This window comes from Anneissia japonica, unplaced genomic scaffold, assembly GCF_011630105.1.
Source record: "Anneissia japonica isolate Jap-2015-1 unplaced genomic scaffold, ASM1163010v1 scaffold288199_len66533_cov196, whole genome shotgun sequence".
NCBI classification, from domain to species: domain Eukaryota; kingdom Metazoa; phylum Echinodermata; class Crinoidea; order Comatulida; family Comatulidae; genus Anneissia; species Anneissia japonica.
Window position 1 is genome coordinate 2026 of NW_022708452.1, and position 13475 is coordinate 15500.

Below are 13475 nucleotides of genomic sequence, written 5' to 3' on the forward strand. Positions count from 1 at the left end.
GATATATATACACATACATACATATATTATAACATACATACTTATATGTACGTTTGGGTCAAATTTGTGTGGTGGTTGAAAAATACAGGGGGAATCTTTATGGCCCAAAATAGTGATTTCAGACCACATTGGTAATGTAATTCGACAGGCAAATTACAGTATCATTTTTAGCAAATTTCTTTGAAAAAATATAACTCTATACCTGCTGAAATTCTGAAGTGCTTGAACGATCAGACAATCTCAAAAGAGAAAAGAGGAATTTACGATAAAATGTTGGAAAGAAGAAGTGCCTCAAGATTTCCGGGATGCAAGATTCATACAGATACAGTATACAAAAAAATAAGGAATTTCTCTTCTGAGCTATGGCAAGGATCATCTTACCTAGATTACAAGCCCGGGGACCGTAACCGTAATGGTTTTGTAAATTACAAGAGTGCTGAGATGGATAGGAAATGCATGTTTTGTCTTAACGTTAAGAACAGTAGTGGCACAAGCGTGGGCCGAGGGCCAGGGCCCCGCCGTCGGGAAGAGCTTCCCCCTCCCCCTGTCCGGGAGAAAAACGTAGAATACAAGGTTATGAAATGGACCATAGTTGTTTCGGGGAATTATCTAATGTATATTATTTATATAGATAACAGCAGTGGCGTAACGCTATGGCCGGGGGCCCTTTGGCCTCTGAGACTGGGGCCCTTCCAGGGTTGCCAATTCCATTGTGGATTTTTAGATATGCTCGTGTTTTAATCATGCTTTTTCATTGTATTCTAAATGTTCTTAATGACGAAAAATAAAATAGAGGGGGACAGGGAGGTACTTTCACAGATGGTTTGGGCTGAGGCAAGATAATTTATGATTATGGCACTTCTAGATGGCCGAAAATGGCACTTACAGACTTAACATTTGAATATTATAAGTTTCTTTTCTCCATTAAAAAAAAAATTTGAAAGATTTGGGGAGGACCCAGGCCGGCTGTCACCGACCTTAATCTACCACTGGATATCATATGATATACAGTATAACAGCTTCAATGTGTCTCTGACATCGACGCTGTCACCCACCTTAATCCACCAATGGATATAATATGATATATATTTATAATTCAGTATAACAGAATCAATGTGTCTGATAACAACTGTATTTACCATATTATATACAGTGACGTATTAAAGGGGTCCAGCCGGCTCGGACCCCTCAATTAAAAAAATGCCGCAATAAACAGAAATTATATTCAAGTCTGTGATGTCCGTTTCCAGCCACCATCTAGAGGTGCCAAATCATAGGCACTGGCTGCAATGGAGTGGGACTCTAGCAAATGGGCGGGGATTAGCACAGCGGTCCTTGTTGATTCATTTATAATTATTTGTTTAACTTTATTTCTACGGACGGGAAAGCCCGATTTCAGCTTCTTTGCTCCAGATTGCTTTCACTTCAGTAGCAAAGGGCACACAGAATCGGCTGGAGAGCTTTGGAACAACATGGTAAGACCGTGTATAAGCTAAACACCAAACAATAACAATGAGATACACTACTAGAATATCAATAGGTCTAAAAAAACCCTAAAACGTCTATTTCCATGTCCGACAAAAAAAAAATATAAAAAAAACTGTTATCATTTTCATTGTTAAAAACTTTTAGAATACAATGAAAAAATGATTTAAAAAGAGCATATCTAAAATCCTATATTGGTGACCAGGACCCATAAAGGGCCACAGGGCCCCCACCGCCACATTCCATGTAATGTAAATACTAAAACCCCGCTGTAATCGTATATTAACTGCAGTACTGTACTGTTTTTATTTGTGTATTTATTTTAGTTTGTATGTTTAGTAAACTAGTGTACTTAGTTCCGACTGGAAGCATTTTCTTTCACATGCCATTGATACGCTCACATTGAAACAGATATCAAAATAATATATAAAATAATATAGAATTAAATAAAACTCACACATATTCAAAACTGTTCATCATGGTTATCTGTGAAAATGCTTTATTTATTTGTCAAATTATAATAACTACTAAACATATTTAAAACATACAATCTTTGAAGCAGATTTTATCTTTATGGGTAAAAAAGAATGAATCCATATAACTAATCATCTCTTGTATATAAAATGTCCATCTTTGGTCTCCTTGTGAGGTAACTAAATACTGTTGTTTAATATCTACATATCAACAAGGGCAAACAAATTAGTGCAACAGTTTAATTCCATTGAAGTTGACAATCACCTAGCAGACAACATGGCTGCCAGTTCTGTGAATTCAACTTCTGTCCAACATTTCAGTGAATTCATTCTGTCCTCACAAAAGTCATGAAACTATTATGTTATTTTTAAATTACAATTTATATTTAAAGCTATTTACTACATTACTAATAATGACATCAATTGAAAAACATAATGACCTCTAGTGGTACCTCCAGAACGAACGGGAACACAATTCATGATCTCTAGTTGAAGATCAAGAAGGTATGAGGACACCTACTCGGGAAGTCTTACCTTTATACCTTGTTGAGACTTTCTTTATACCAGGGTCCCTGTTTATACCTTGTAAATTCAACTCTTTTGCAATAAAGATTCAGCGAACCCACGGCTCGTGTACACAAATGGTGATTTCAGATAAAAAAAAACCCAAGTGTTCTCCAGCGATGGTCCCAAAAGGCAAAATGTACATTAGGTTAGGGTAAATCCCGAATATAACCTTAGTTTGCCTCAAAATAATGTGTCCCACTCCTCTGTATTGCTGTTCCCCCCCCCCCCAATATCTGCCACCTTATCCCTGATCTACTTATTTTGTAATCCCAGATCCACCCTAAAATATTATTGATAAATTGCTTCTATTAACTTATAAAACATGTTAACATTTGTAATACTGTACAATGAAAGACCAAAAAAAAAGAAACAAAGAAAAAACACAAACACCATACATAAACATGTATACTAAATATCTTTTAAAAAATATTTTTATATCTTACAAAAAAGACATATTTGGCACCATTATTAAAGTATCTTATTCAAGCATTCTGGCATTAAACGAAAGCACAAACAAAATATCAAATACAATTATACTTCCTTCTATCGTCTACATAAGTACCATTATTTGACAAGAATTCTCTACCATTATCAAATATTAAGATACTGTTGTACATCTCTTCATGATCATATTAAGATTATAAAAAAATGGATGAAATATGACCCTGTTAAACATGCAACTTTTGTATACTTTATGACAATCTGACACCATAATGACACTCAATGAAAGTTTGTGGTACTAGAGTATTAATCTGGTTTTTTTTTTCAATTAAATCTTTATTCAAACTTTATTCACCTTATTAGAAGAAAAAAAAATAATTCTGACAATTCTAAACACTAGCTGCAAAACATAACAGTCTCTGTAGCTGATTAGTGGCTGCTAAGGGACAGGGAAAATATATTGAAGATGCTACAATGAATTTAGCAATTTGTATAGTAGTAATTTTTCTTTTCTATGCACTGTTGGGAAAATTATGAGAGCCACTATTATTTCAAATTTACTTTGGCTCAAATACTATTATTTGATATTTATTCTTTTATTATTTACAAACCAAAATCAAATAGGTTTCTTCTGCATGGTCATCTTTTCGTCCAAATATAACCAATCATTTTTAAAAAACAACATATTTTCTTTTATTTTTAAATGTACAGAAGGATGTGTACACAAATTTATTATTATTTATAGAGATTTGCATGGCAAAATAACAATATATGTTCGCAGTAAGAAATTATCAATACCCCTGTAATTCTGAAAATAACTGTTGGGTTTTAGAGATATCCCAAAAGGGCTAAGCTATTTGACAAAGTTCTGACAATTTTGATTGACACCGGTGAAGTCTGAGAAGACCTGGTGGGGTCAAGTGATAAGACCCTGGTGCCTAGAAATCTGGGCAATTAAGCCATAATAATAATAATAATAATAATGTCAGTCTTATGTAGCGCTTCATGCCTAAAGACTCTAAGCGCTTCACATTATTACCCCGGTCATTGAATCAAACACATATGAAACCTTATTATAGCACATACTTGCACAAAAAGAAATTTCTTGGTCCATGTACCATGGCTAACAGGGGACTTGATCTGATGAGGGGTAAGTTCCACCATAAATATGAGCTAAATATCTTCCATACGATCACATTAACCTGCTGGTTTGACTGAAATTTCACCTTTCCAATAAGAATAAGCATTAAGGTAGCCTTAAATATTTGATCTAATAGACAAAATTGGCAGCCAGCAGCTATTAAGCATTCCCAACAGATGGGCCACACCCACTCCAGCCCCAATCACGGAAAAAAATTTAGGTTATTTCACAAATATTTTTATTTCTGAAAATAGCCAGATATACCTCGCTTAGAAAATGATAAATTTTTTTCCCAGACAGGTTTCACCGTGACTCCCTGAGGGCTGTGCAAGATGTCCCGGAGAGGCTGGGCAGAGGCCAAACAGCCCGCATGCTGGCGCTCAACCCATTGGCAAAATCCAACTAGTAATGATCACATTTAAGGAAAAATGTAGTACAGGATAAAGTAATGTTGTGGTTTTAAAGCACCACCACAATTCATAATGTGAGAAATAATGGCAAGGAAAGATTCCATAGTTTTCCATTCTGAGCTGTGTTTGTGTTTGGTTTACAATTGTTCTAAATAGGTCGCATGACTCCAGTTACCAACTGTGTCAGCCTTTCCAGTCTGTGACACTACCATTGAAGCTGCAAACACTTTATAAACAAGTAAATATCAATATCAATTGATTGATCATATTTACTGGATGGAGCCATTTTATTTTCACTTTACTTTAATACTTTGATGTATTACATACTTTAATACTTTGATGTATTACATCAGAAAGCTAAGCTGAGGCAGTAGAGCACAGAGATGAATAGAATTTTCATAGTGTCTCTGCAATGCTCCATGCTAAAACTAATGGTAATTTAGAGCGTCGCCATGACACCGGAGAACTGGAAACAAATTCTCCATAATGAGAGCTTGTAGAACCATGTAGATGGCTACTACACATTTGTAACATTCCTGTGTGTGGAAGATATTCAATTTCAATTGTTTTATGCGCACTTTACATATACTTTTAACATAGATGTCAAACCAGTATAATATACTGTACACATCCTTTAAAGAACTAGAAGAAATAATTATAGAATAACCTCAGCTTGAATGAAAAGTACTGGGTATGCAATAAGTATAATAGAGTGCTACAGTGTTACGTCAAGATACCACTTGATACTACTCCGTTGCTATCGTTGCAAAAAGCGTTCAACCAGACGCCTTTTTCTTCACTAACACACCATTGATCCCAACTTCTAATGTAATTATTAAGATGTTTTATCTTACTTTTTCTTTGTAAATTTTAATTGATGATTAAATGTGTGTTCTATAAGTAATATAATGCAAGCTTTTGTGTTTTTAGTACATTTTGATGGTAAAATATTAGATTTTAAAATGCCTATTCCAGAAAGCCTATGAAGTCATTCAGGCGTAATTATCGGTAACCAACGTCTGTTGACAATAGAGAGTGCCACCTGGCATCGTGACGACACGACTGTGGTACTCTATAGAAGCACAGACAAGCATACCACACAAGACAACATGTAATTATGCACAAACTCAACTGCAGTGCTATATTAATCAACAAATTTACATTTTTGTTGAACAGAATGTTTTACATATAAATTAACTGATATAAAACTAGATTAGAAAATAAATCAAGTCATTGTAAAAATATTATGCAGAAAGTGAGAAAGTTGAAGGCAGCTATAGAGATGCATGTGAAACACATCCTGAAATGAATGGGTCAACTGCTGACTACATTCAAGGAGACCATTACATGATGGCATCAGGGACATGTTCATAGTGGAGGTCATAATCCATAGATTTCCTTCATGAGTGGAGTTGGTCCAGTATACCGTGGATCATCCATCAGCATCATTTGTCTCACCTGTTCCACATGCTCCGGAACGAGTTCACGCAAATCTACCAGTTTGATTAAAAGTCGCGGAAGAACCAAAGGGTTGCCAGGATGATTTTGACGCAGTTCCAATTGTAAAGCCTCTAAAATTGTTTCTTGCATTTTTTCAACCCTGTTACGCTCAACAAGATCATCTCGATCTAAAAATAAATATCAATATTAGTTGCATCATAAAAATTATTATTGTATAAATAGTATTTGCATTACATCATACTGGGTTGTGTTCTTTGCATTGTAATTTGAATGTGCAGACAAGATGTGCTTTTTAGTTCTAAAGCTGCTATTCAGCTGTGGCTATTATGTACTTGCACGGTTGGACATAAAAAAAAGGTTTGGGGGCCAAACTGAATATGACCACAAGTAAACTTATCCTAAAGATTTGATGTTCATTTTATTTTATTTTATTCAATTTCCAGGTGAAAAAACACAAAAATATACATAAAACAAGAGTACAATCAGCACCTGAGGGTAGCCATAAGTGGGATCAATTCAAAGAATTGCACTGTCAAGTGGCTTTCCAAACTAAGAGTACTTAAAAAAGTATTTAAAAAGTATTAAAATTCAATATAATTGATCACTTTTTTGAGATCCCTTCTAAACCCTTCGAAGTGGAACAAGGCTTTATTACGAACATCACGAGGAATATGATCCCAAATTCGCGAGAAGTTCACAAACAGGGAATATTTATAAGCATTAGTTCTAGCATAAACATGTTTAAAGGTGAGTGTTTCAGGATATCGGTCATTTATGACAAGGTAATCTAATACATCAAGATCGTTTAGACTATGCAAACATTTTGCAACAAAAATTATGCAATGAAATTTCATTCTTTGAACCATATCGGGTATATTAAGGGTTTTACTGTAAGCCTGTTAGCAAAGTCACCTTCAATACATAACTTAGTGATACGTCTTAAAGGCTTATTAATAGCTATCTGATGCTGTTTTTGGTGTGGATCCCACACAGGGGCACCATATTCAATAATAGGACAGCAAAATGCATTAAAAAGTTTAAGTAATTTTGTAGCATCATTGAAACCAACAAACCGTTTAATAAATCCTAACATTTTCAGAGACTTCAAGGATATAGTACACTGTTAACATGGGTAGACCATGTTAAGTCATTTGAAAAACTAATACCAAGATATTTATATGAATTAATTACTTCAAGAGAAATGGAATCAACAGTATAAGTAAAATGAGGTACAAAATTTTGTTTCCTAGTTATATGTATAACTTTGCATTTTTTTGCATTTAACTTCATGCAGTTGTCATCACACCATTTACATATGCGATGAAGGTCTTCTTGCAAGACTGGAGCATCACAGGGTTTGTTTACAGGCAAGTAAATAATGGTGTCATCAGCATATTGCTTTATAAGAGAATTAATGTGAAATGGTAAGTCATAAACAAAGATATTAAATAGGAGCGGGCCTAAAAAGGATCCTTGAGGCACGCCTGAGCACATCTTATTCCACTGAGAATAATCATTGCCAAGAACGACGCGTTGAAATCTATTGCTGAGAAAAGAATTAATACATTTCAAAAGTGGACCACAAACTCCCATGTCATGCAATTTTTAAAGAGGTACTGTATATCATGGGGAACACGGTCAAAAGCCTTTTCCCAGTCTAAAAAAATTGCATCAATCACTGGGGGGGGGGGGGGTTTAGAATCAAAATTTGAGACCAGTAGTGATATAGTGCAGTTGCTTGTGTAATACATGACCTATTCAGATAAAAACCATGTTGAGTTGGACTAATAAGACCAAATAACTGGAGATGAAATAAAATGTTGTCAGCAATAAAACATTCAAAAACTTTACAAATAATAGGGCATAACGAAATGGGTCGATAATTTTGTATGTCATTAGGATTATCAGATTTAAGTACAGGGGTGACATTGGCCAGTTTCCAGTCTTTGGGTATATTAGCGTTAGCCAAGAATTTATTAAACATACTACACAACACAGGTGCAATAGCAGGAGCTGTCATAGATAACATTTTAGAAGTTATTCCATCGGGCCGAGGGGATTTATTAGGTTTAAGTGACAATAAAGCTTAAAAAATTGTTTTTAACATCAAAAACAACAGAATTAAGAGGATCGTAATCAAGTGATCACAGTTACCGTGACACACTTGATTTACATCAAAATCAGAATTGGCAACATTAAAATTTGAGACGAAAAAAGTGGAGAAGGCATTTGCCGCATCAGTATTTGAAGCTAAAGGTATGTTGTTAAGAACAAAATTTTTGCCGTCTGTCACCTTGACATAACTAAAAAATTGTTTAGAATCGCCGTTTTCACAAGCGTCTTAATTTTCTGATATATTCCAAATGAGATTTTTTAGTTAGACTTCTTAATTTATTACTAAACTTTTTATATTTTTCCATTTTACTTATATTATTTGGATGACGAAGGGCAATTTTGAGAAGACGCTTCTTTTTGCGCACCATAGTTATTATTTCTGGAGTAATCCATGCCATCCTTTTTTTCTTCCTACTTTTAGCTTTAGGAACACAATCATTAATTGCGGCAAGAAAAAGATCTTTAAAGCTTTCCCACATTTCATCAGAGGTTTGTTGACCCAAACATAAATTCCATGGGATCGCCTCAAACGTGTTAAGAAGGTCATCATGATTACATTTAGAATACTATTTTTAGTGTTACAAACACGGGTAAAAAAATCTAAACATTGAGTAAGGTCAAGCATAGCAATACATTCTTTTAATTAAGATAAAAGGATCATTCTTTTAATTAAGATAAAAGGATCTTTAACTCCAAAATCATAATTCAAGTCACCAGACATAATAATACCACAATATTTATGAGATATAGTAATAGTATAGTATAGTAGAACTTTAAAATCATTATTTACAAATATTTAAGTCAAGATTATCTCAATGTTAGTATTAATATTAATAAAATTTGATTTAAAATTATTCCTGCAGGAGTCATAAAGGTTCTTATTGGACGCTTTTGCTCCATTAATCTGCTTGGTAGTAGTGATCCTTGATTTAGGCTCTGGGCCCGGATTAGGTTGGATGTCACCACTTGACAACAAGATTGAGTGAGGCATAATGATTGGAGTAGTATCTTACTTTCCTCCCAGTATGTCGTCGTCTTCGCAGATCAGAATTGTTGGTAGTTGCATTAGTAAGACAATATGAACAAGAATCACCTAAATCCACAGAGAGAAATCCGCCAACACCAAAGCAGCAATGTAGAAAAAATGCACTTAGGAGTAGGAGACAGCCTAGTGCATTCCACTTATAGACCATTGTCCTCTTTGGGTAGCTTTGTTCATGCATGAGATTTACATTAGCATAACAATGATGTAGTTAACCTGACTAGTAGTGGGACCAAATGACCATGTTTTGTTCAATACTTGCCCACCGACAGCATGTTCTTTGCTTGGTTGTAATACTAGAGAATATAAATTCACGGGCCTAGCACTTGATAATAAAACCTTTCACTCAATTCTTCTTGAATCAGTGACTTTTCCAAGCAGAAATTCAATCCATCATACAGACACGCTTTCAATAGTAAACCAGAACCCTGCGGGTGTGTACGTTCCTTTGTACGTAAACGTAGTTTAGAGGGATATGTAGTCAAGTAATGGTTTCTAATGTTTTTACGTACACCTACACCCCCATACAGGTCCGTCCATCAAATGCTGTATATTTACATACCTGCCAACATTCGAATATCAAAAATAGGGACGCTATTCATTGGTGACAAAAAATTAAGATGGCAATTATATCCTAATTCCTGTGCAGTTGCTTCAAACAAAACAAGAGTTACTTAATTTCAAGTGTACTGTTTATTTACCTCACAACCAAGAAAAAATATTTAAGTTACATTTTAATCAATAGGCTTACAGACTTTACGCCCAACTTCGCGTACACGAATTTCCCCGGGTGATGTCCCAGGGTCTGAGGATTGGGTAAGTCGGCCTAGCAGGCCTTGCCTAGGTCGATAAATTTAACAAATGCTCAAAAAATAAAGGAATTGTCTCCGAATTCTGCCAACTTAAAACTCTTAAAATTGCTTAAAACTGATATTGGTCGCCATAAATTAAAACACAAAGCACATTCTTGTAAATTACTTTGTTGTTTACAGTCGCTAAAAATAAGCAGCTCGCTAACTGCGGATAAAGTAAAGATAGACAACACCGCGGTCCGTCCCTGAAAAGACCTGCCCAGTGGGCTGATTGAATCGTTAATTCACAGCGTGAAGACTCGCGTGTTTTTACAGAGATTGGCTGCTAAAAGTAACTCGTTACATCATGCAAGACTGATTTCTTCGCCCGAATATTGTTTTGATAGGCTATTGAATTGTAGGTGAAAACCACCTTGCAAAACGATCGTCATTTCCGTCTGTTCATACACTAGGCCAAGGAAATCTCGGGGTATAATTCCACTCCCCCCCCGAAATCGGGACAGTTTCGCGTTCATGGGGATGGGATTATACCCGGGGAACCACGGACTAATATTCCCTTCATCACACTGGCAAATAGTGGATACTTCTTGCAATTATTATTATTTTGTTTATTCTAAAAATAGGGACGTACCTATTTTTTGGTGTTTTTGACATCGGAAATCGGGACGTCAATTTGAGATAACAAATTTTGAAGTATGATTAACATTTTTGGGTATCCAAAGCTGTCATGTCCTAAAAACTCCCACCTTAACCAAAACCATGGTAGGGCTGGGGTAGTGTTGGGTTACACCACAAAATGTCCTTCATTTTTATTTTTTCACAATTTGACAGATTTGCCACAGTTTTGAACTTGACTGGCCAAACCACAGAACCAAAGTTGGCGGTTTTAGAAGTCAAACTTATCCATTTATCATCTACTAAAATAGTCTTCATCGTTTGACATACCTTGTCCATGGTTTGACAACAACAAATTTTCTTTCGTTCTTCGTTCAAAATCTGCTTAGTGACACGCATGCGTAATAAGTAGAATAGTAACATAATAACTACCTTCACTGCTCTGCATACTGCATGTTACGCATGCGCTGTATGGTGGTAGATAAAACGTGCCTCGGTCAATGATTTATTTTCGAGTTTGCAGAGAGTTAAGAATACGGAATACTCATTTATTTTACATCAAGTATACATGACATGACTATGTTGTAAACTAGTAAAATTACACAGCAGTCGTAAACAAAAAACTTCATAATACTGACGACATGTACGTTTTTCTGTGTTTAAAGTACAGTAACTGTGCACAATTAGTTTTTTTCTGCACCACATTCTTTTCGTTTTTTTTATATATATGCCTAGAGGAATTTCATTTCAACGATTTTAAATAGTCTATCAAACTAATGCCGCCAAAACTGTCAACTTTTGCTCTGTGGTTTATCAAGCCACAGACCTCTAGGGTCTAATTCCAGTAATGGAGGTCAGTCTGGTCAGAATAGTAAGTTGTGTTTATATGAATGCATTTATAACTACATATTCAATCGTTACAAATACTCTTGATTTATATTTTGTCGCGGATTATTGTTTATTGATCTGTATGGTAGTCTTGTGGTAGACCAATATATTATTTATTTAACAAGACTGACTGAATGCTGCTGTCGTCGTCGTGTTTTGTACGTATTGCCAGGGAGTTGTTATAGTGTATTGCACACCAACAGCAACGTCAATTGCCGTGTTCATCGTGTGTAAAAGACTTTAGGTAGGTAAGCACATTCGATTCAATACTATAATGTAAAATGTTAATTTTTACTAAAACACACGTTACACCTACTAGACGACAAGTAGTAGTCGACTTACCACAACTACCTAAGTTCACGCTAGGGCCTAGACGTTCGCATAAACAACACAGACAACTTCTCTAGTGTAAACTGTATACTCTCGCGATAGAAAACAAAATTTCCGCAAAATATTAAACACGTTCGATCCAATACCATTATGTAAAGACCGTGTTTGGTTAGATCACTTTTTTTCATTTTTAATAACACGTGCACCTTCTACATTAACACGACAGAGGCCTAACCCTACCGACGATCCCGTAAACAATTGGTCAACTAAACCAACAAGGTATGCATTATTGAGCTCGTTACCCTCTCGCGATGAAAAACAAAATGTCGGCAAAGTTTTTCCGACGCATGCGCATATCGAAATTTTCTCCTAAAAACGATTCAAAAGTGGTGGTAGGGGGTATATTTTTTATCGCGTACGTCCTACATTTCTCATCAACATAAAAAACAAACAATTCTTGCACAACTACATGTCCACCAGTTACTATGAGGAAAACATTATACCCACCGTGAGACACCATTTAGGAGCCTATTCGTTTACAAACCCGCTGCTCACTTTGCTCACACACACCATAGAGAAAATAGAACAGAAGGAGTAACATCGACTTTATCGCTTATCTTTAATCCAATTAAACAGTCAGCTAGTGCCTATTAAATTGCACTACGGCCACCCGCGGAGCTTATCACAGCACTATCTCTTTGTACACACAGCTCCTCGCTGCTTAAGTGTAAACCCCTATAGACGCTCTGGCGTTAGTGGAGTACTTAATACACAAACATTTAAACATTAGAATTAAAAAACACATGCGCAGTTCATCATCCACGGTTTGTTTGTGTGCGTGTTTGGTATATTCAGACAGATTTTTTTTTCGGCGAGAAAATGCATACTTTAAACGTCAAAATCGGCTTAAAATAACTGTTTCTTTTATCAGTTGTAAGTATTGGCTTATTTTTATTGTAAGAACGAAAGTGATGTCAATAAATAATATTTGTAAAATGTTCCGGTTGTTGCCGGTTAATAAAATTTAGTTGAGACGAAAATAGAAAGCTGTATCTTTCATTTGGTACACGAATTAACCGTGTCCGGTCATGTCCGGTCGAGATACTACGACCATAATGTGGCCTAAAATCTGTTCGATCGGCCTCTGTAGCGCTCATGTGTAAGCCTAGGACTACGCTTAGTAGTCTCATTTGCAGTTACGTCCAGGTCTTCACTTTACTTACGATTGTCAAGTTTGGCCCTTAAAAACGAAAAAAATTTAAAAACACTGTCCACTTTTTTACTTACTTTGCCCACGTATTTTTTTTTGTTTTTTGTTTTTACTAATTATGAATAACGAAAATAATTTTGTTGTAGGCCTAGGCCTTATAGGCCTAGGCTAGCTGTCTGCTGAGTCCTGCCCATGGTCCTACCTATCATATTCATTTGAAAATCATTTTCTCCAGGCTAGGGGGCCGACCGATTATTGTACAGTAATTATATTTATTTAGCCATAGTCTATAGATACTGTAGCCTAGTTTTGTCCATATCGACAGGCACACATTTTTATTTATTGATTTTGCAACAGTTTTTCATGTTGGAAATGCTTTTTACTTCATTTTATAGAATCATGAACAACCACTCCATCTGATCTGAGGTCTTCCTGAGAATTTCCTGATGATGATGGCAAGAAACACCATTGACGAATTGCATCTT

General features: G+C 35.5%; 1 protein-coding gene across 1 annotated transcript in view; it reads right to left on the reverse strand.

The window, feature by feature from the left end:
- Window positions 1-1961: 1961 nt before the first annotated feature.
- The window catches only part of LOC117106521 (peroxisome proliferator-activated receptor alpha-like), a 42299-nt gene continuing 30785 nt past the window's right edge, over window positions 1962-13475 (reverse strand). Inside the window, exon 6 of the mRNA XM_033247891.1 lies at window positions 1962-6145. Coding sequence (XP_033103782.1) covers window positions 5898-6145 — 248 coding nt within the window. The 3' untranslated portion in view covers window positions 1962-5897. The remainder of the gene's footprint in view (window positions 6146-13475) is intronic.